Source organism: Neopsephotus bourkii, unplaced genomic scaffold (assembly GCF_033783945.1).
Source record: "Neopsephotus bourkii isolate Nb327-2 ecotype Australia unplaced genomic scaffold, CSIRO-AGI_Nbou_v1 NB_234, whole genome shotgun sequence".
NCBI classification, from domain to species: domain Eukaryota; kingdom Metazoa; phylum Chordata; class Aves; order Psittaciformes; family Psittacidae; genus Neopsephotus; species Neopsephotus bourkii.
This window is the reverse complement of record NW_026900744.1, coordinates 13818964-13840430: the sequence shown is the minus strand read 5'-3', so window position 1 is coordinate 13840430 and position 21467 is coordinate 13818964. Positions and strand designations below refer to the sequence as shown.

At 51.2% G+C, this 21467-nt stretch overlaps 1 protein-coding gene across 2 annotated transcripts in view; it reads left to right on the top strand.

Moving 5' to 3' along the window:
- Positions 1 to 339: 339 nt before the first annotated feature.
- The window catches only part of NOS1AP (nitric oxide synthase 1 adaptor protein), a 39562-nt gene continuing 18434 nt past the window's right edge, over positions 340 to 21467 (top strand). Inside the window, exons 1-2 of one of the 2 annotated variants that reach the window (XM_061345381.1) lie at positions 340 to 535; positions 10532 to 10603. In XM_061345381.1, the coding sequence (XP_061201365.1) occupies positions 431 to 535; positions 10532 to 10603 (177 nt within the window). In that variant the 5' untranslated portion in view covers positions 340 to 430. The remainder of the gene's footprint in view (positions 536 to 10531; positions 10604 to 21467) is intronic. The other variant, XM_061345382.1, reaches the window with a different exon arrangement.

Here is a 21467-nt window from a genome sequence, read left to right as displayed (position 1 = left end):
ATCCCAGGCTCCCCTAGCGAGGAGGTACACGTTTCTCGGGGCGCCGTTCCCAGCCGAGGCCTTGCCGTGTGTGCCCGGGGAGGCTTCACGGGGTTCCGCAGCGCACCCCAGGCTGAGCTGTGCCCCCAGCCCCTTTCCTCGGTTTGGAACTTCGGCGGGGCCGGGTGCAGACCCGGCACCACGCGCTAGGTGTCAGCGGCGCCTTCCCCAGCGCCCCTCCGGGAGCTCGCTTCGGAACGCCCCCCCGCCCCTCCCGCTGCAAGAGGGGGAGCCCCGCACTGCCAGACCCCCTCCGCTCCCCGCCCTTCCTCCGCGCTCCGCGGCGGCGCGTCCCCGCCCCGAGGGCCGGCCGGCGGCGAAGGGCGGAGGTTCCGCGGCGGCGGCGGCGCCGGGCGCGCTGCAGGGGCAGCCCGGCCGCCGCGGGGCCGCCATGCCCGCCAAGTCCAAGTACAACCTGGTGGACGACCGGCACGACCTCCGCATCCCCCTGCACAACGAGGACGCCTTCCAGCACGGCATCTGCTTCGAGGCCAAGGTGGGCGGCGGGCGCGGAGGGGTTCCACGGGGTCCCTGCCCAGCGCTCATACCCCGACCCCTCGGGATTCCCTGTTTTCCAGCTCTCTGTTGGCATAGCCTTAGGTTTTCCTCTCTTTCCCCGGCAGTCCTTCCTGCTGGCGTTGCCTGCTCTTCCCCGAACTCAGCTGCAAAGAGTTGGGTGAGGCTTCCCGCCCATCCCGTAAGGATGCCGGAGCAGGCTGGGTCGGTCAAACTGGAGCGGGGTCAACCTGCTGCCTCATCCGAGCATCCCTCCTTAGCCCTGCATCCCTCCATGGCTCTGCGGGGTGTTGCTTGGAGACGTTGGCCCCAGACAGCCATGAACTGTCCCATGTGTGTGTGCATCTCCCCGGGAAAGAGCGGCGGTCTCGGGCTTTGCTCTGTGCTCCCAGTGCGGTGGGTAACGCTGGAGTGCTAGGGTGATGGGGGACGACTGGTGTCTGTAGGATGCCTTGTACCCTGGTGCTCCCTGATGGGTTAAACTCATCGTGTAAGCAGAAGGGAAGACTGCATGCCATTTGAGGTGTAGTGCAAGAGGTCAGGTCTGCCCGCCCAAAATAAAAGATTGCTTTCTCCTTATATATATAAGCCATTCTTGCCAGTGGATTTGGCAGGAAGCGCGCTTTTTCCCTTTCTTCCCTTTTTTTCCCCTGTTTTTTTTTTTTTCCTGATCTCTTATTCTTACTCCACTTAGGCTGTGGCTTCCCACAGGCTGAGTGCTTGCAATCACAGCAGGCTGGGAAAAGCTGAGTTACCTGTCCATGTTGCCCAGTCCTAAGCAGGTAGCGCTGGCCAGCAGCTAACTGGGAAGTAGCTGGCCATGAAACTTGTAAAGGGGAAACATAAAATCCCGCTCCCTTTGCTGTTCCTGGGGGATACAGTTATAACACTGACAAGATACTCAGGTGAGGTTGAGTTGGGAAAAGCCCAGTGTACAACCGTTTTGAGTGGCTGGGAGGCAAGCATCCCTCGCACGCCGTTGTCCTTGGAGCACGTGTGTTGGCAGGGGGAAAAACTAATAAATCACAGTTTTGGCACCTAATTGTGTGCAGTGCCCTGGGGTGAGGCTGCGGATCCTTGCAGGGTGTGATGTATTTCACCTTTCCTCGGGGCTGGGAGGGGTTTTCTGCAGAGGCCATTCCTGCCTGATCGCAGGCGCTGTGCTGCAGAGCAAAACAGCCGAGGGGTTGTTTATGGAGCAAACTTAAACCTGCTTTGCAACTGTTTCTTGGGAAAGGCTGTTCAAATTCAGCTCTGCAGCCTTTTGCTCCTGGATTATTGGGAGCTAATTGCTGCCAGCACCTGCTCACTCCTCGCCTGCAGGGAAGCTGAAAGCATCTCTCTTTCTAAATCCCGTGTACCTCTTCTATGCCAGTTTTGGGTGGCCCAGCTTGGGGGGTTAGAAGTGAGAAAGAGCTTCCTTCAGTTGCCCCTCGGTCTGCTCATGGCTGATCTCTTTTTCATGCTGCCAGCCTGGCTGCCTTAATGGGGTGGTGCATATTAGTCTTTGTTAGCTCCTCTTTCTCTCATTTGGTATCCTGTGGCACGCGTTAATGCCAAGCACAGTCTGCACGAAACCCAGCTTCCGAATTTGTGGGCTTCTCCAACAGTCCCTGATGCCAGACACAGAACACAGATGGCTTAGGCAATTACTCCATCCTTTTATTAGATTTCTGAAGATTAATTAAATGCTTACTCCTTTAGTTCCTTTTATCCCCCAAAATCCCGAGCGTTTAAACCTGCGCCGCTCTTGTTTTGGCCAGGCATCCAGTGCGAGCCACAGCAATGAGGAACTCTGATTTAGAGCAGAACTTTGGGGAAGATTAAAGAAGAAAATGCTCATCTGGGGCGCCGGGACTCGCATGCCTGTCTCCTAAGAGCCTCCTGGGATTGCTTCTAGTGAGGGTGGTGGGGATCCTGGTGTTACAGCCCTCAGCAGCTGAATCACTGCTCTTTGCTCCTGCAGCCTGGGATTCCTGACAACGTTGCTTGGGGCTCACTGCAGGGGGGCAATACTGGCCTGCGTTGGTACGTGCTGATTGATTGGTTTAGTTTTGACTTTTATTTTTACGTTCAGACCTACGCTGTCTGCTGCTGCCTTTAAATGGCACACATAGTGGTATGTAGTGGTTCAACGCGAGCTGCTGGCATCCATGGTGTCATTTCTCCTGAGGGAGTCCTGGCATCCTGGCCTGGGTAGTTGCGGGCAGTCAGGGTTTGGGCTGTTTTCCAGCACAGAGTGATGGACTCAGTCTGAAGCAAGAAGTGCTGTCACATGCGATACTGTCAGGAGACTTGTGTTGCTTGTCCCCAGTGAAGCCACTTGGAGCCATATGCTCTGGCACGGGGACACCAAGTCTGAGCAAACTGTCCTCTAAGGATTATGTTAATCCATTTTCTGGAGATAAATCCAATAGTTGGAAAATCCCATTCCATCTTCTTAGAGTAGTAATAGATTTCACGCTTCTGGGTCTCTTTTCATTGGCCACCTCTCCTGGCACCAAGCACTGTGTCCCGGAGGTGCCTTGGCGGGGGTGCTGGGAATCGGAGGAGCTGTCTCCAAGGGAAGGCAGGACGTTCATTTTCTTCTGTGTCTTGTGGTCTGAAATGTTTAATAAAATCAAAAGCCTGGCCTCTTGGGTTAGTTGGAGCATCTGGATGAGAGCTGGGAGCTGTGCAGGGGACTGGACAGAAATTCCCACTTGTGCAGTGGTTTTCTGATTAAATAAATGGGTATGTGGAGAGTAAAGACACCTTCTGTCCTTCTTCACCCAGCAGAGCTCCTCCGGTCTGTGCAAGGAGGAGGTGGATGTGAGCTTAATTCTTATCTTCTCAAACCCTTAGTGCTGCAGAACAAAACCCAAGGGCCGCCTTGTGCAACACCAGCAATTCTGCACATTCAGAGATCATGACTCAGGCTACTCCAACGCCTCCAGGGAGATCGGCATGTAGAGGGAGGTAAATGGGGTGGTGAAGCCTGTCACTGGAGTGCCAGACCCGCAGTCTGTTCCAGTACAGGGGTGCTGGGTGCTGCTGAGTTAGCACAGTGAAGCTGTTACTGGCTCGGGAGCTCAGTGGGCTAGGCTCTCCTCCTGCCCTGGAGATCTTGTGGTCCAGAGCAAGATAGCATGTACCATGTACCTATTATTTAGAAACAGGTATCAGTCCTTTAGTCCTGGGACTTGCTCATCCATTCGCAGTATCCTGATGATATGTGTGGTTCCCAATAAAGGGGCAGATGGGTGTGAGGTCCCTCTTTGCTGCACCCCCATCTGCAGGCGTGGGGAGAAGGGGCTGTCTAAGTAAACCTTGGTCTTTGGGCAGACCCATTGCCTGCAGTCCAGGACTGCCATGGGCGTGCTGAAACCTGGAGTTCCTGATACCAGACCTGTTTGCAGATGAATGCAAGGCTAGAGGTTTGGGAGGGAAATGCTGTTCTTCTGGGCAGCAGGTGGGGTTTGGGGGTTTGGGTGGCAGGTTTCTTTTTTTTTTTCCCCTTAAGGGATCTTGGCAACCAGGCATTTTCTCTCGTATTTGTCAGTACTTTTTTCTGCGTGGGAAACTGAAGTTGAACCGAGCATCTGCTGCTGTCTATGTTTGGAGATGGGACATGAAAGAGACTTTAGTTTGATTTAGCACATCCCTTCCTATGAACCCCTTCAGTTCAACTGCCCGCTGCCCTCCCAAGGCTGTGAGTATTGGAGGTGCCTGCTGATTCCAGCAAAGATAAATCCTGTATTAGGAACAGGATTGTAGCCCCAGGTGAATGCTAAGCAGTGAGGGCATACGTGTTTCCACTCCTGTGTGGTTTTTTGTGTGCATAGGGGCCATACACAAAAGCATTAGAAGTGAGTTGAATTGCAGGCAGCTCTGATGGGGTCTTCAGTTTCCCATCTCTGCTTCAGACTTCCTACCCAGCAGGTCCCTTTTCCTGGAGGGATGGGAAGCTCAAGACTGGTTATGTGAAGCTCTGCACCTCTTTAGCTGGCTGAGAGCGACTTGGTGGCTTTGGGGTCTGTTTGTACTGGCACCTCTGGAGTACGATGTGCTCTGTCAGGGCTGCTCAGCGCAGAGCAAAGCTGCAGTGTGATTTAGCCTGGGATTGCTTGCTCGAGGCTATAAATAACCTTCCCAAGTGCCACAAAAGTTCTCCTCTGAAACAGTGGCATATTTCTGCCATACTTGTTAAGTCAATTCACAGGCTGCTTAGTGAAGCTCTTAGTGAGAAAGAGAAAATCTCTGCCGGGATTTGGCAGAGCCATGTGTGCCCAGACTGTGGGTCCCAGCTGGGCACTGCATGGGCTCCGACAGATGCCAGAAAGCCCTGAGGAAGATGCAACGGGGGTGAGATGCTCCCAGCACTCTTTCTGGCTGCTGAAGTGGTCAGGTCCATTGTATCCTGCCCATGGAATGCCTGTTAAGGCTGTAACTGTTTGTAAGTGCAGGAAGCTCAGCCCCTGTGTGGGGGCAGCTGTGGGCTGGGTGGGGTGTGGAAACAGGAGTGAGTGCCCAGCCCTGCTTCATTGGTATGGAAAAACTCCAGCTCTTCTGCTGCACCCTGTGCCCTGGTGTCCCTGCTGCAGGGCTGCATCCTGCTGCAAAGGTGTCTCCCATTATCACATGAGCCCCTGTTTTGGCTGGTGAGAGGGGAGGGTGGGTGCTGTGCACATGGCTCTGGCAAGTGCTGGGTCTTGTCTTGGGACACCCAAGAGCTCCGTGTTTCTGTGCACCTCGTAGGCAGTGCCAGCACCTGTAGGATCAGCAGGCAGAGAAGCACCAATATCCTTAGGGCATCACACTGACCAGTGCTGCCTGGCATGAGGTGTCCCTGTGATAATGCCTATGGTCTGGTTGCATAGCTCTGATGGGTTAATAGGTTTGACGTGCTGTGTTAAATTACCTGGCCCCCAGGGCTGGGTGCACCCTTGGGTCCTCAAGGTGCAGAACCCTGTTAAAGGGTCTGGGCAGGTCTGGCACCCTCCAGCTCAACAGAGAGCCCCCTGCCCCCTCCTGCTGGTCTCCAGCTGGAAAGGTGGGGTGCGTTTCCATTCCAGTCAGCTGGCATCCTGACTTTTCCACCCCCTTTGGCCTCTGAACCTGCACCACTACAGTCTGAGTAAACTTCCCCCTTTTCCTTCCAGCAAGGCTGGGTGTTCCTGCGGTGCAGGGCAGAGCCGGGCTGTGCAAGCCCAGCCCTTTGGCTCCCTGGGCACAGGCTGTGTGTGGACAACGGGAGAGCAGGAGCACTGGGACAGAAAAAGCCCTGGGAGCTGGATTTCTCCTTGCTTCCCCTGATGGCAGCAGCCTGGGAAGAAGCTCTTATTAGCCAGGCTGCAAACAGGGCACTGAGGAAATAAAGAGGCTTCAGATCTTGAAGCACCTGGCTGGGAACTGGTGCCCAAGCACTTTGAGCCTCACTTTGTGGCTCAGACGTGTATCATGGGGCCAATGTCTCAGTACCTGGTGCAGCCTCACGCTGCCCTGAATTCTGCAGAAACCTTGGGACCCTTGTGGCCCATATCTGATGTCTCCAACCCTGCTGCTGGTACCTTCAGTGATCCCTCGCCAGCCCAGGCCGAGGATCCCCTGTTCGGACAAGACTCTTCTGTCCCTGGGAATGGCTGTGGAGTCCTTGGTGTGATGACCCAGCCTGAGCTGGTGCCAGCCTGTCTCCTTTGCCTGCACTTGCTCTGCTGCCTGCCTGCCTGCCTGCAGCTCCTCTGCAGGAGCAGTGGCTCCTCATCCCTGGCAAGCTCTCTAACTCAGAGTGGCTTTAGAAGCTGGAAACCCAGTAGCCAGGCAATGTGGGCTGCCCTGTTAGTTGGGTATGATTCAGCCCTGACCTTTGCACACAGTATTGGGCTGGCAGAGCAGCAGCGTGCCTCCCTCAGGAAGGTGGCAGCTCCTCTCCAGGAAGCCTTTTGCTGCCCACCACTGCCCATCATGTGCAAGGGATCTCATCAACACCCCTTGAAAGGTGTTCCCTCTCAGGGATGCAATCGGCCTTTGGCTTTCCGAAAATATCTGCCACCTGCTGTCACACAAAAAGCAGCTTCTCAAGGAAATTCACTTGTGACAGAGTAGAAAACAAGCAGCATTTAACAGCCTTAAGGGAAAATGAGAAACTAAGTGACTTGTGCAAACACTGCTTTGGCAAAATGCTCTCCTTTGTTTTCTTGTTTTCTTTTTTCCCCTCTGGCCAAGGCAGGACTGGTGTTTCCTTGAGCTGGACAGGTCTTTTGTAAGCCATGGGCAGAGGGTGCATGGTGTGGGCTGTGTCTGGAGGCCTCTTCCAGCTGTGCCTGGGACACAGGAGGGATACAGTGGACAAGCTCCCTTCTGGTGCTGAGAAGCCTGATGGGTGACGGCCACCAAGCCATGGCAGGGAGAGTGGCCCTGGAAGGACCGATGGAAGGCTGGATCCCACACACGAGGCTGAGGAGCAGCAGGGTGCCTGGGGACCTGAAAGCACCCTGCAGAATAAGTCCTTTGTGCCTGCCCACTGTGCTGCTGGGTGACACATCCCGTGCAGCTCTGTCTGCAGTCTGAGGGCTGCCTTTGTGGGCACCTCCTTACAGAAGGGACCCCCTTGGCCACCCATTCACTGGCTCTGTGAGTGAGTGGCCTTTCTTCTCCTAACTGGGGCGGGGAGAACAGGGCTGCTTGGGGCTGCCCTCCCCACCCTGCCAGCCATGCCTCCCACCTTCAGAGCATGGAGATCAGTGACCTGCTGAGCCTGCCTGGCTCTTGGGTGCAGGAGGGAGGCTCCACCTCTGCCCCCCATCCACTGCAGGGCGGTGGGGCCATGGGTCTGGAGGTGGTTATTTGGAAAAACTGTGTCCTGCATGTGTACATAAGGTTTCCTCCTCTGTTCCCTGGGGCCTGGGGAGGGTGGGTTCTTTCATGGGTTCATTTTCTTTGCCAGCTCTCTTTCACACAGCTTTATTTTCCTTCTTTTGTTGTGGGCGCCTTTCTTCTCCCCATGCTCAGACCCAGCCCTGCTGCCTCCTTTTCCTGCGGGGTCAACCTGCTGGCATGGACGCTGGCACAGATGCTGGCCTGAGGCTTGGGAGCTGGGACGTGGGCCCCTGCGGGGACCAGGACTTCTGCTGCACTTGGCACCTCGCTTGGGGCACATGGATTATAGAGGAAGGCAGAAGTCCGTGCTTGGGGTCTGGGAGCCCCCATGCTCTGGGACCCTTGGGACTGGGTTTCAGCATTGGAGTGGGGGATCCTGTACCCTGCTGCTTTGCTGATCCTCACCTCTGCCTTGCCTGCTTTCCCCCCACACCTCTGCCCAGAATGAAGGTCAGTGCTGTGAGTAGGAGGGCTGGAGGAGAGCAGGGCAGGAGCAGCCCTTGATGCACTTATTGCCTGCAAATCACTGGTAAATACAAATGATTTCTCAGGCCATCTGCACTCCTTGCCTGGGTAACTGTAGTTTGGCTGACAGGCTGACCTCCAAGTGCACATTTTTTGGGCAGCATTCACCACGTTGTGAAGGGTTACTCCTCTGCAGTGCAGTTCCCGCATGTGATTTATGCCCAGAAGGCAAAAATAATTTGCAGAGACTTTGTCCATCTGTTGAGTTTAGTGAAACATGCAAGAAATACCTGCCTCCAGAGCGGAGGAAGGGGTGGGTGTTTTCGGAGTTGTGAGCACAGTAATTGTGTGAAGTGAGCCCACGCTGGGGCAGGAGGTGCCACAGGCTCTGGTGGGGGCACACTCCCACAATGCAGGATGAAGCAGGACGCGCAGGAGCCCAAGTTTGGGAGCAGAGGCAAATCTTCCATGCTTTGTGACTGGAGTCCCTTGGTTTGGGTACATGGGAACATAGGCTGGAGGGGAATAGCTGAACAAAGGGGTGTAGATAGGGCAGCATCAAGACATTCCTACTGCTGTTGCTGTTTCCCAGGAGGGCCGTTCAAGGTGGTGCTGCCCAGTCCCAGGAGCTGTCTGGTTTCTGTTCCATCACTTGCTTTTGGTGTGACCCCTGCCCTCCCAAGCTCATGCATGCAGTTATGGGCATGACTGAGCGTTGCTGCTGTGGTCATCAGCCAGGAGGTTGGCATTGCTCTAATTCATGTGGCTGTGGAAGCCACTGGTGAATGGGGCCATCTTCTGCCCACCTTATAGCTGCCACTGCTTGCCTTGTCCTTGCAAGTGGCTGCATTCTGTGCTTGCCTGGGGAAGGAAAGCAGGGAGAAGTGATTACCTCTCCACTGGCAGTGATCTCATGCTGTCAAGAATAGCTAGTAGAAGATAGGCATTTTCTGGCTGCAAAAGTCTGTCCTTGTCATTTAAGCTAAGAAGTGTCCATTGGAGTTGAGTGGCAAGCAGTGCTGGGTGGTCCTCTGCAGAAGAGCAGCATGGGGAGGCTTGGTGGAAGAGGTGCTGTGCAGCTGAGACTTTTGCCTGGCAAGGGACGGTGGGAAAAGATCTCTTCCTTATATACTGCATGGTAACCCTGTGCCCATGGCCTTGGCCCTTCTTGTCATCTCCTACTTTTTATTGATGGTTTCCAGGCTTTATATAAGAAAAGGGAATTGGTTGATGTCAAAGATGCTTCTTTTAGTATGACCTGCACCTCTGAGGAGTGGGAAGGCTCTGTTTAGGGGTTGCAACTGAAAACTTACCGAGACCTGTGCTTTTGCAGTCAGGCAGCCAGGGGTTGGGGTCTGGGCAGCTAAAACCATGTTTGCCAGCAGCGTGCATCGTGGGCTGTAATTCCCGGTTACATAAAGCTGCCCTGCGCTCGGCACGTGATGAACACGCCAGCTGTTTGGTGTTTATTTTTATATCCTCATCTCCTCTCAGCACTGGCTCCTGGTGCCGGTCACTGGACGCCTGCCCCATCTCCACCCGGGGCAGAAGCCGTGCAGCTGGGGATGGCTGCACCACACTGGTGGCCCTGTTGAGTTTGGGATGTGGAGAGTTAGCAAGGGAGGCTCTCTGGGACAGCATGCACACACAAAGCCCAGGTGTGGTTATGCAGCCACAGGGCTGTGCCATGGATAGAAGTGACAGCAGTGTCCCAGTGGAGAGGAGCTGGGAGTCAGCAGGGTGAGAAATAACTCCTCTCCATGGTCTTTGCTTCTACAGTGATCCCTAGCACATGTTCAGCCATTTAAGCACCCATCTCCACAATAGTGCTTGAAACCAATGACCTGGGTTTTCATGCTGTCAGTGAAGGCTATGGCTGTATTCACAGGAACACATAGCCCTGCTGGGTTTAGTGCCTGCGCTGCGCTGCTGAGGGTTACGTCAGCGCTCGTGTCGAGATGAAGCGTGGGAGCACACGGGGCTAGTAAATAGACTCAAAACGCTTTTCTTCTAACTACACGGTTTTAGTGCTTAGCATTGACTCTTCATCGCTTGTCTGTTTCCTGAACCTTCTTCTGAATCTGCCCTCTTCCATTTTATCTTTAAAAAGGTTTTTGTTCAGCATCTCTCTGTGCTGGGTTGCAGTGGCGCTGCCTTTGGTCCCCTTTGAATAGCAAAGCGGCTCCTTTATTCTGGAGGCTTGGCCTGGAGGCTCAGCATTGCTGCAAAAACAGACAAGGGTTTAGCAGGGCTGTAATTAAACACTGAAGGGCCTGTCACAGGACAGGTTGCTCCAGCTATTTTAAGGATATTCCAATATCCAGTTCTATAGTAGGTGACTCAGTGCAGCTGAGGGGATATTGGCTTATAGCTACATACTTTGATCACAGCTTAGATGAATGGGGTTTGCTGGCCTGATTACTGAAGTTATTTTATTGTTAGAATAAGGGCTGCTGAATCCTTGAAGCATTTTGTTGAGGGAACATCCTTATGGTGGGAGGGCTATGAGGCTTCAGGTGCTGTAGGCAAAATGCTGCCTGTTTTGCAGAAGTGCCCCTCGGTTCCCTCTGGGGATGCAGTTGAAGCCATTGTGGGACCATGAGGTTTCTGGTGCCATGGAAACTTGACTAATCTGCTCTTTCGTTCTCTTCAGTACATTGGGAGCTTGGATGTGCCACGGCCAAACAGTCGGGTGGAGATTGTGACAGCCATGCGGCGGATCAGGGTGAGTGTAGTGAGGATGTTCCTTCCCCTATGTGCTGGGGTGGCAGGATCACCGGTCCTCCATTTCCACTTACAGCCTTCTCTCGCATAAGTCCTGTCCTCAAAGTTATTCAGAACTGTGTTTTTCACTGTCCCTCTCTCCATTGAGCTCTCCATGTTACCCAAGCACAATGCCTGCAAGCTTCATGTGCCACACCATCACATTTGAGCATCCCTGGCACTATCTGTCCCCTGTGGTACCTGGTATCCTGTGTGCTGTGGCTGGGGTTAGCTGCAGCCCAGGTGATAGCAGGGCTGTATCCATGCTCCCAGTGCTGTGTCCCATTCAGGAGCATGTGCTGTGGCAGGAAGGATGAAGCGGAAGGTGAGTGGGATGAGGGGCTGTTGGCACTGAACGGAAACCGTAGCATGTCCATGATTCAGAGGATTCCCTCATGTGTCAGTCCCAATTCAAAAGTAACAGCAAACTACTTGTGAAGAGGCACGTTTGTGTTTCACTGCTTGCATAAGCATTTCAGCTGCGTGAAAATTCGGGTGCTGCCTCACTACACCAGCATGTTAGTGCCCGGCAAATGACAATGTGCAAATTAAAGCGCTGAGTAACGAGCTCTGGGGCCTGCCAGCAGCAAGCTTGCCTAACAGTGAGTAGGTCAAGGAATGTCAGCTGGCAATGAAGTCATCTGGCTTCCCAAAATAATTACAGTCAGGATATGGGGAACTCTCGCCATATAATGCTTGGGCAATAGCCAGGAGAAGAGCTGCTTTTCTGATCCCTGGCCTCTCACCTGCACAACTACAAGGGGATCAAGGACAGGCTGGGAGGCAAACAAGCAGCACAATCGGCAAGGTCACTGCCCCCAGGCTTAAAACAGCAGGAGCTGCTCTTGCCTGAGACAGCTCTTTGGGCTGTGGTTGGACCTTGGCCTGACAACTTTGAGGGCTTAGATGAACCCTAGGGAAAAAAGCCTTCTGACCAAATAAACACCAAAACGTCCTTGTTGACCAATATGAAGAAACTTAAGCATAGTCTAGAAAATTAATAGATAAAACTCTGAATGGCAGAGAAAGGACACGATTTAGGGTAAAATAATGATTTCTTATGGTGAATGATGTGCTCAAAATGTGTGCTCAGGTGTTCCTGATCTGAGTTGATCTCAGGTGTTGGGAGATGCAAGTCATTGGAAGACCATGCTTTTGCAGATGGGATCTGCCAGGGAGACTTTTAATGTCTGTTTATTTGTTATGGGGTGCTGTTTGTAAAGAGTTTGTGTGATGGGAGTTTATGTGTATAGCCCTTCCCTGGTTTCCCATGTTCTGCACTGGCCTTGCACCCAGCGGCAGCATGGGCATTTGCTGACTGGGCTGGAGCCTGATGCTGGTTTTGGCATGGCTGGAGGTCAAGGAATGTGTGTCCTTCTTAAAGCAGAAGAGTAGTTGTGTTCTTTGGGAATAAAGTACTCCCCAAATATTGGCATGGGGAAACCAGAGGAAGAAAAAGCTTATTTAGGCACAGAAAGCAAGTGATGGGAGATCATCAAGAACAAGCTGCAGCGGTTCTGTGTGTGGTGTGTGAAGCAGCTGCTGACCCTGAGGTTTTCTATGGTTTTAATGCAGTTTAGAGGAATGTGCCATGTCCCAGTTTGTTCAGTCAGCCAGTGCTGGTGAAGGAGGGGGAGCTGCCGCTGCAAAACCCCTTCCTCAGTGCTGCCTTCAGCTTGGCCACTCACTGGGCTTTGCCTCTATTTACTAAATGCAAAGATGTGGGGAAGCGCCCTGCCCAACAGTGGGGGTGCCAAGGGAGAGAACGTCCTGGAAGCCCCCCATAACTGCCTGTACTGAGCTGGGAGCAGGGAGGAATGGGGCCATGAACAGCAGCTGCCTCCCCTCTCCTCCCTGGCAGTCAGGACTGGAAGGTGAGCATCTTGAGCCTGGCTGAGCCTGTCTTCCTCATGGCTTCCTGTTTAGATAGAGACCTGACCCTCTGGGGGCAGAGAGGAGGCATAGCCAGCATTGCTGAGATTCCTGTTCCGGGCTGGGATCTGCCGCCCTGCTGCCGCTCTCCCACAAGCAAAGCAGAACATCTCCACCAGAGCAAGATACATATATTATGTCCAAATTGATCCCATTTTGTGGATCTGAGTTGAGAGGGACTTTCTACAGGGAGTTGGAGAGCAAGAGCTCAAGTGATGCATCTTCCCAGCTATAAATGACAGTGATAACTATATATTTTTTAATATTGTCATGATGTAAATGGACTCAAATGCTTTCCTCTTTGTGTTCCTGGCATGTCTCCAGTGCTGCCATTGCTACCTAACTGGGGCTTGGTGCGTTTGTTCTAGAGAATTTGAGATCATCCTTTTTTTGATCCTTGTGTTGCTGAATGCAGCTTTAATCTAGATTTCCTTTGGTGTCAGAAAGGATGAAATCCTTTATAGATGCTGCTTAAAAGCAGCTTCTGTGGAAGTCTTCTGCAAGGCTGTTTCTGGGAAGGGTCCAGCTGAGTTTTGCAGGCTCAAAACAAGGAGGCATTTCAAGCGCTTTAAAATATAGTTCCTTTACACCTCCTACTCTGTCAGGTACATCTGATTGTGGGGCTTCTGCTGCTTTGCATAGCTGAGCTCAATCTTAGCAAATTGGCAAAATCCTTGAATTTCAACTAGCTTGTTTTAAAATAAGATCTTGCATCGCCTGCAAGCCACATGCACAGTCGGACTGGTGTGAAAATTGATGCATGTGGCCAGTTATTTGTGTAGAGCGCCTGGTGTCATATTGAGCTCATTTAATTAAAATATTTCTGAAATACTCCTGTTCCTGCCATGGGGAATTTTTAAAAGAGTTAAGTCATTTACAGTGATGTCTTCTTTTTATTTTTCTTTTTCTTTCATCATGCAAGGAGCAGCATGGCTGTACCCGACATAAAATGGAGCAGGATTTGAAAGCGAGCTGGCCCTGTGTGCATGAGAGCCCTGCCTGGGGACAGCCCTGCCCTGGCTCCTAGGGGGGACCTGCATGGTGGGCAGTGGGCTGGCTGGGAGATGCTCAGGCTTTGGCTGCCTGAAGAGCACAGCCTGCTCTTTGCCAAGCCACGGCACTCGGCGCGAGGTGAATTATCTGCGGGCTAATGACTTGACATGATTTTCTGAGATGAAGAAGATTACGCTGTATTAGATCTGGGAGGAACTGAAGGGATAGCTGTAATAATTTCAATTGCTCTTTCAGTGCTCTGACAATCGCAGTAAAAAGGGTGAAGGCTTCCAGGGAAGCTCACTGTATTTCTCCTAGCACCACCAGTGCCACTTAACTTCATAATAAAATAATGACTGGTCTGGTATTGCTAACAATATGCTGCCTACTTGATTGTATTAAATAGGTCAGGATCTCATCCTGTGGTGAGTATTTAATCAATAAACTCAGATCCACCAGAGCGCCCTTTTGACCAAGACTGCCCATAGGGGAGAGATGATTTCCAAGAGGGTTGGCCAAAGCATGGTGGCCCTGGCTTGGCTGTCTCATTTAATACCATGGCTAGCATGTGACAAGTGCTTTCCAGTGAAGCTGTGAATATTACTGGCAGCATTAAGTAGTGCAAGCTGTATGTAAACTCTGTTGTAATGCACATACAGTAAAATTACAAGTTTAAGGAGGAAAATGACCCCATGTGGCAGGGGGCAGGCATCTGAACTGGTAAGAATGTGTGAGGTGTGAGCCATTAATGCTGGAAAGCAAGGTCTGAGCTGAAGAGGAAGCAGGGTAGGGAAGGGGCTTTGAGCACTGCTTGCCAGAGGGACTTCGGGAAGGTGCTTCCTGGCAGACATGAGCAAGTACTGCCTGTGCTGCTGTCTGCCAGTCTTATAGGGTCACATGGTGGCAGGAATGACAGGGCTCAGCCAGACGGGTGACCTGATGGGTCCTGAGGAGATGAGGAATGGGCATGCTCCTCTTCCCCTGGTCACTGGCCTTGTGGATAAGTCATGATAGACTCACTGCCTTTTGGTTTCCAGCAGTGACCTAATTAACAGTTCTCTTCCAGGCTTAGAACAGCCTGTTGCTTATGGCCAGGTTCCAGACCATGGTGTGGAGGAGAGCTGGGTGGCAGGGGGTCCAGCCTGGGAAAGAGCAGAAGTTTCCTAGGTGGATGGTGAGCTTGGTTGTGGAGCCAGCAAGGGTGAAGAAAACCATAACCCAGATGGGGGAGCATGCTCTGGGAGGTGCATGCCAGGAAGTGCATGCTGGTGTGTGGTCTTCCCCACACCTCCTTGCCTCTATGAACACTTCTGCTCTGGGTAAGTGTCCTGTGGGCATGAGAGTGCTCAGGGCTCTGGCAGGAACACATCGGCTGATGCAGGGCATGCCAGTGCAAACAGCAATGCCCTGGTGGGTGATGATGGCCTATAGCCACTCAAATGCCTTTGAGAGGGCTGGGAGCCAAGTAGGCACCGAGCCCAGGGCAGAACTGGAGCTGCTGAAAAAAAGCTGGGAGGCAGCAGTGCCTCCTGTCCCCTGTGTCTCTGTCAGGCATCCTTGCCCTGTGTTTTCTTGGGTTGGCCTGTCCTTGGTTGGTCTTCCTTCCTTCTCTTGGGACCAACAGTGTCTCTCTGTGACTCATCTGGCTTCCTGGCTGGGGGCTTTCCTCACCATCGCTCTCAGTGAGTCACGTTTCCAGCTTGCTGATGCCATCACCTGAGCCATCGGCAAATATCTGCTGGGAGTTCAAGGGAGAAGAAGGGGAATAACGTCTGCAAGGCTCCCTGAACGCGGGGGAGAGTGCAGACCTTTGGCATTGCTCCTTCCCAGCCAGCGGGTGCCCTGCCAGCTCCCACTGCTTCTGTAAATTCATGTGCATGTAAAGTCACCGCACAAATGTCTGTCCCCTTTTGTGCCCTTGTGCTCCCTTCTTTTCCTCCTGCTTCACACTCGTTCTTCCTTAGAAATGTTTCTTTGAGCAGGCTTTAACCATTGCACTAGTGGGCTGTGTTACCTGTCGGGCTCAGCAGAGCATGTGAAGGGGTGTTGGTGCGTGCTGGAGAGGTGCTGTTGGCTTTGCGTGGCTCCTTCCTTAGAGGCTTCACATGTTGCACACATGGTTCTGGTAGCACAACAGGCCCAGCTCGGTGCCAGGGCTCAGCTGCACTAGAAGCAGGGAATCGGGCACCTCAAACCTTGCTTTCCGCAGGGACACGGTGTAGCTGGAACACTGACACGTAACGTCAGATGCCATGGAAGCTGTTGGTGGTGCCTAGGTGGCTCTCCTGCTCTCCGTGCCTGTGCTGGCTTCTCCTCCTGCTTAGAAAGGAGTGATTTGGTGCACAGCCTGGCTGATGGGCATGAATGGATTTAGCCTGGCTGTCAAGGGGAAGGTCTGCAGCTTGTTCTGGGAGACTTGGGGTCATGAGAGCTCTGGTAATTGCTATTTGTGAGGGTTTGAAGAGTTCTTACATAAACCATCATCCTTTGACAGCTCTGTGCTCCTTCAGCAAGGTGACAGAGCTGCCTTTGATTGCCTGATCCTCTAACTTGTAAAAACCCCTGCAGAAATCATTGCTACTGAGGGAAAAGGCTGTGTTCAGTATCACCAGGCATAACACACCCAGCTCAGTGTTCTCTAGCCCCACCATGGTCATGAAGAGGTGATAGCCTCTTCTGCTGCTAGAAACTTACTAGCAAAGATAACCATCTCCACTTTGCATTTTGAAGTAAATTCCTAACTGTGCATAAGGATAAGCTCCTGGTGCACTGAGAGGTTGTTGAGGTGAGAAAATAGGTTTAAGAGTTGTACACTGAGGTGTGGCTGATTTCAGTGTCTGCAACTCATCCTGGTATCTCCCAGCACTCTCCTGGTCAACACAGTGGAGAGCTGGCCCCATCCTCCTTTTCCGTTCTCTGTTAGTGTCTCCTCACGTGCTTTGCTTTTATTTGGAGTTTTCCTTCTGGTTTACTGCAAGATGGAATTTTCCTGTATTTTTTAATAAATCAAGGGCTTTCATCAGTTTGCTGCCATCATGGCAGCGCTTTACTCTTGGGATGAAGTGAGGTCCAAATGTTCCCTTGTGCTGAACACCGAAGCTGGTGTATGGACCTGAGTATGAGGGATGCAGGTGGCTGCATCCTGAGCAGCCACCTTTTCCTGCCAGGCATGAGTATGTCCAGAGGTGATACCTGGCTCTTCCTCTGTGATTAAGGGCAGAAATGGCTTAGGAAAAGGGGAGCAATGACTAAAAAAAAAACCTCACAAGCAGGAGGTCAGGGTTCAAGCAATATTTAGTACCTGCTTCGTGGATGCAAAACTGAGACACAGGGAGACTGAGTGACTTGTCAGATTCCTTCTGAGGGTGGCATGCCTGCACAGGGAACCAGACTGAATTATAGTTTAACCAACTGAAATCAACACTTTAAATGCTACTCTTGTGTATGATCCTTTCTGTTCGTGTGCTTCTCTGCTGGTCCTCAAAGGCCAAGGACCCCTTGATTTAGTTTGTTGAAGTATTGTCCTCTCAGAAGAGAGGCAAAGCGGGAGCTGCAGCCTTGCAGGGAAAAAAAAAACCCACATGCCCCAGTTTCTTCACTGCTAAAATTAACTCGTGGTGGTTTTGGCTTGGTGCAGCAGAGGATGTTCCAGGGGATGCTGTACACCAAATGGCCAAGGGGGAAGAGCAGCGTCAGAGCCTGCCTGGCAGCCTGCAGCAAGGTAAGGATTTTGTGGCTGTCAGAGCTGTTCTGAGGTGGGTTTGTTACGGCCTGTTCCTGCAGTGGATGGGAGCAGAGGAAAGGATCACATCTGTTTAAGAGGAGAGGCTGCAAAAGCTATTGTGTGAGCTGGTCTGTGGAATGGATCTTGTTTAATTAGGGAGCTGGAGGAAAGAATGTGTCTATTGTAGGACAGCAGAAGAACAAGCACAGCCGAGAACAAGATAAAGGAGCCAAGAGTGCATTCTCCCAGTCTCAGTGAAGGGCTGTAGCACGCAAAGCACAATGAAAGCCCTGGAAGTCCCCTGCCCCCTCCTGCCTGCACCTCCTTGTCCTTTGGGGAGGCTGTGATGGCCACACAAGGGCTACTGCTTTCAGCATGGCACTGTGGCCAGACACTGTCCCCAGCTGCTCTGGTGTCTCTGTAGGTGGCAGCCAGTGGGTGCTGTGCTTCAACTGGGATTTTTGGAGGGATTGGAGTTTCCCATGCTGAAGTGATGTCAGCCCAGGGCAAAGACTATAGATGAAGAGTGTAGCCAAATTTGCATCAATTTTTAGAGAATAAAATGTTTCCTCTCAGGCCAGGTTTCCCTGATGGAGAATGAGGACCCTAACGATTCTTAATCTGTCGCTTGCTTTTTACCAGCAGGAGTTTAACACGGTTGGAAGAAGACCCCAGTTCTCCTGCCATATGCTTGCCTATAGAAACTGCTGTTCTGTTTCAGCAGAAATGGCAAAAATAATCCTGAAGTCAGTATTCACCACAGGAAACTCCAGCAAAGATGGTTAAATTTCAGCATAACTCTTTTTAGTTAAAGAGCCCAACTGTGATCTTTTACAGTGGTGCTCTTGGATTGCAATACTAATGTGCGTTATGGAAAGCCATCTCTTTCTTTATCCCTTCAAAGGCCCCCAGTTTTGTTTTGGCATTTGCTCCTATGACATTTTCTACTCCCTTGTAACATGATGGATGGCGCTGGTCTGGACTCCTTCAAACAGTCCCTAATTCCCAGGAACTTTGGGGATGTGTGTGTATCTCTCCAGTAGTGGAGACACAAAGAGCACGTTTTTGCTGATATCTACGTACAGGCTGAGAAATCCTTGATATCTAAAAAAGAGAAATGCAGACTAATTGGCCCAAAGCCGGTGGTGAGCGTGATTTGGGGTGCAGGTCCTATTGAGCTCCCTATGGAAAAAAAAAATAAAGAAAGATGTGTTTTTCTGTGGTTTGAATGGGTCCAACTTCAACTCCCAGCTAGCTGATCTCCTCTGTTTGCTCAAAGAGCCTTTGTCATGAGGAAGCTCTTCCCCAGGTGCCAGGTCTGAGCCATGGACAAGTTGCCTCCTAGCCTACTCCTTGGATAAGTAAGAGTTTGTTTTAACCCTTGGGACTGGCAAACCTACCTCATGTGCTTGTTGCTTTTTGCTGAACTCTTTTCTATTGCTTCTGTGAAGTGTACAATAAATCAGAACATGTTAAGTCAGGATGGATTATATTAGTAGTGATTTCAGCAGTGCCATGTTTTGAGATAGTCACCTTTCTGTCTTGCTGCATGTTACCCTGTTCATGTGCCCAGGACCACACTCTCCTCTTAGTGTTCTTTCCACTGGGATGACACCTTTGATGTCTCCAAGGTCTGTTTTTTTTAGTTGCATTTTTTGCATCTTGTGGATGCAGCTCCTTTTTCCCCTGGGAGGCTGCTTGGCCAGGGCTGTATAAAATAAACCTGAAATGCATAGGTGCCAAATTCCTGTATGCTTAACCCTAGATAGCAAATACTTTTTTTCTTCTTACAGACCTGCATAAAAATTAGCATTGCTGTGCTCTCCTTGCTGTGGGGCTCCTTGGATGCACAGCAGTATTCTGTCATCTGTCTGTCATTGCTTCATTTGGGGCTCCACTGGAGAGGTGGGTTTCAGCCCCTCAATCTGGGCTGTGTTTGTCAAAATGCATGCAAAAGCAGAAATGGCAGGGTATTCTCTTTGGTTTCTTATCCAGCCTAATAGCTTTGTGAAGTACACTTCTAATTTCACTGAGACAGTTTAGGATTTCAACTTGCATAGAACTAGTGCTGTGCTGAGCTGTACTGCAATCCTTTTGCTTGCTATGAAGTCCTGTGTTGTCTGTTTTCTAACTCTGCCTAAAATTTTGGAGCTTTCAGTAGCTTGGAATTTTTTCTGATTCATTCTCAATCACTCAAAAGGACATTTTTCTGACTTTTTGACTTTAACTTTTAGAATTTAGTGAATGATTTTTAATACGTGTGTTCCTTATTACCAAAATATGAATCATGAAACAAGTGTGATGTGAATAATTACCTCTTTTGTCCAGTACACAGCCTGGAAACATTGCTGGGCACCACCAAAATCTAATGAGCCTCAGAGGCCTGGCTTGCTTCTGATGGGTTAAGCATTTAATGCTGCTACTCATTCATTCTTCATTAATTGTCTGAATATGAAATTGCTGATTTAGTTACAGCATTACCAGCTTGCCCTCCTTCAGTTTCTCACTGCTCTTCTGCTTGGTTGTTCTCATCTGCCTTCTAACTGGTCTTGCTCAAGCTTTTTGTGCAACTGTGGGAGAGCAGCTCTTTGTGAGCAGTGAAAAAATACCAAAGTAAATGCTGTTTCACAACGTGGGGTGTAAATCTCACCGTGTTCTGATTCGGTGAACTCTGCTGAGCTGACACCTTCCTGAAGCGCTGCGTGGGTATCTTCTTATGGTGCCCCTCTTTTTGTCACCTGCCCTCGGCGTCAATTTGGGGTGACTCTGTGCTCTTCCATGGTGTCAGCCCTGCCTCTAGCCCCCTCCTCATGGGTGGGGATGATCTCAGCTGCCTTGAGCAGGGGGTGTCTTACAAAGGAAGCATTTGGGTAAGAAAGCAAATCTTGAGCACAGAACTTTTGTTTTCCTGCTGAGGTGGAGGAAGTTGTCTGCCTGGGCATTGCCTGTGCTGCTCAGCGCCCAGCACTTGCAGGGCCCCACAGAGCATCAGGTAATGCCAGTGCCGGGAAGATGCAGGAGTTTAATCAGGGACTACCATAAAGCGCATGACTAAACTGTTGCAAATGGCAATGCTTTTCTTGAAGCCAAGCTCATTCTAGCACATGGGCTCAAACCCACTGTAGGCTGGATGAACAGAGGCCATTTCTAGGCTCTTGTGGCTTCTTACCTTCTTCAATGAGTGACTGCTGTTGCCAGACAGCTTGTGCACCTGCTGCCTTTGCCCATAGGTTGAACCTATGTGTATCTGATTAAAAATACCACAAATTCCAGTCAGATGTGGGGTTTTCAAGGAATGTTTTTCTGCTTATTTTAGCAACAGGTGGTAAATATTAAGGTATGTACAGCTCATCTCTTGTGTCTCTAGAGCTGTGAAAAGCAGAGCCTGCAGATGCGCACAGAGCGTGCCCCTTGTTTTTGTTAACCAAAGGAGCAGCTTGAAGCCTGGCTATTTCTGCAACCAGTTTGACCAGTATCCCATTGCACCCTCCCACTGGTTAATTTGTCTGCACCATGTTTGGTCATCGGAGATGGCAGCATGTGAAGGCACGTGGGAGCCTACTGCCTCCCACACAGGTCCGGTCTGTGTTGTTATTGCTTCCTTGGATTTCTGAAAGGGATTTAGAGATGTTTTCAAGGCTGGGGGATAGCCTGTGTCATGGTCTCCATCAGCCTTCATAGCTAAGAGAAGCTGCTTCTCCCAGCCCACAAGCAGTCACTTATACTCAGAGCCATTGCTGTGTGTACCCAACAAGCTTGGGGGAAAAAGTCTTGTCTGTGCTGGGATGGGGTTCCAGCTTTCTCTTATAAGCTCTGTATTAGGTAAGCCCCAATGAAACAAACAGTAATACATGCACAGGGACCTGCTGGTGGCTTTGTTGAGCTGCTTGGAGGAGCTGAGGAATCCTGCTGGGAAGTGTGCTCCAGCACCAGCAGCTGCATCCCTTGTGTGCACCATGCTGCTGCGTCCCCCTGCACAGCGCTGGGCTTCCATGGCATGCAGAGTGGCTGCAAACTGTCTTGGGAGGGGAGGTACACTGGTATGTCTGAGGCCTCCTCTGAATCTCTGATCTTAAGGGGTTTTGATTTGTTTTAAAATCACAATTTAAGACAGGGACAGACATCTGAGACCCCTAAGGATTTCTTGTAAGGGAGGTGAATTGTCTTGTAAATGGAA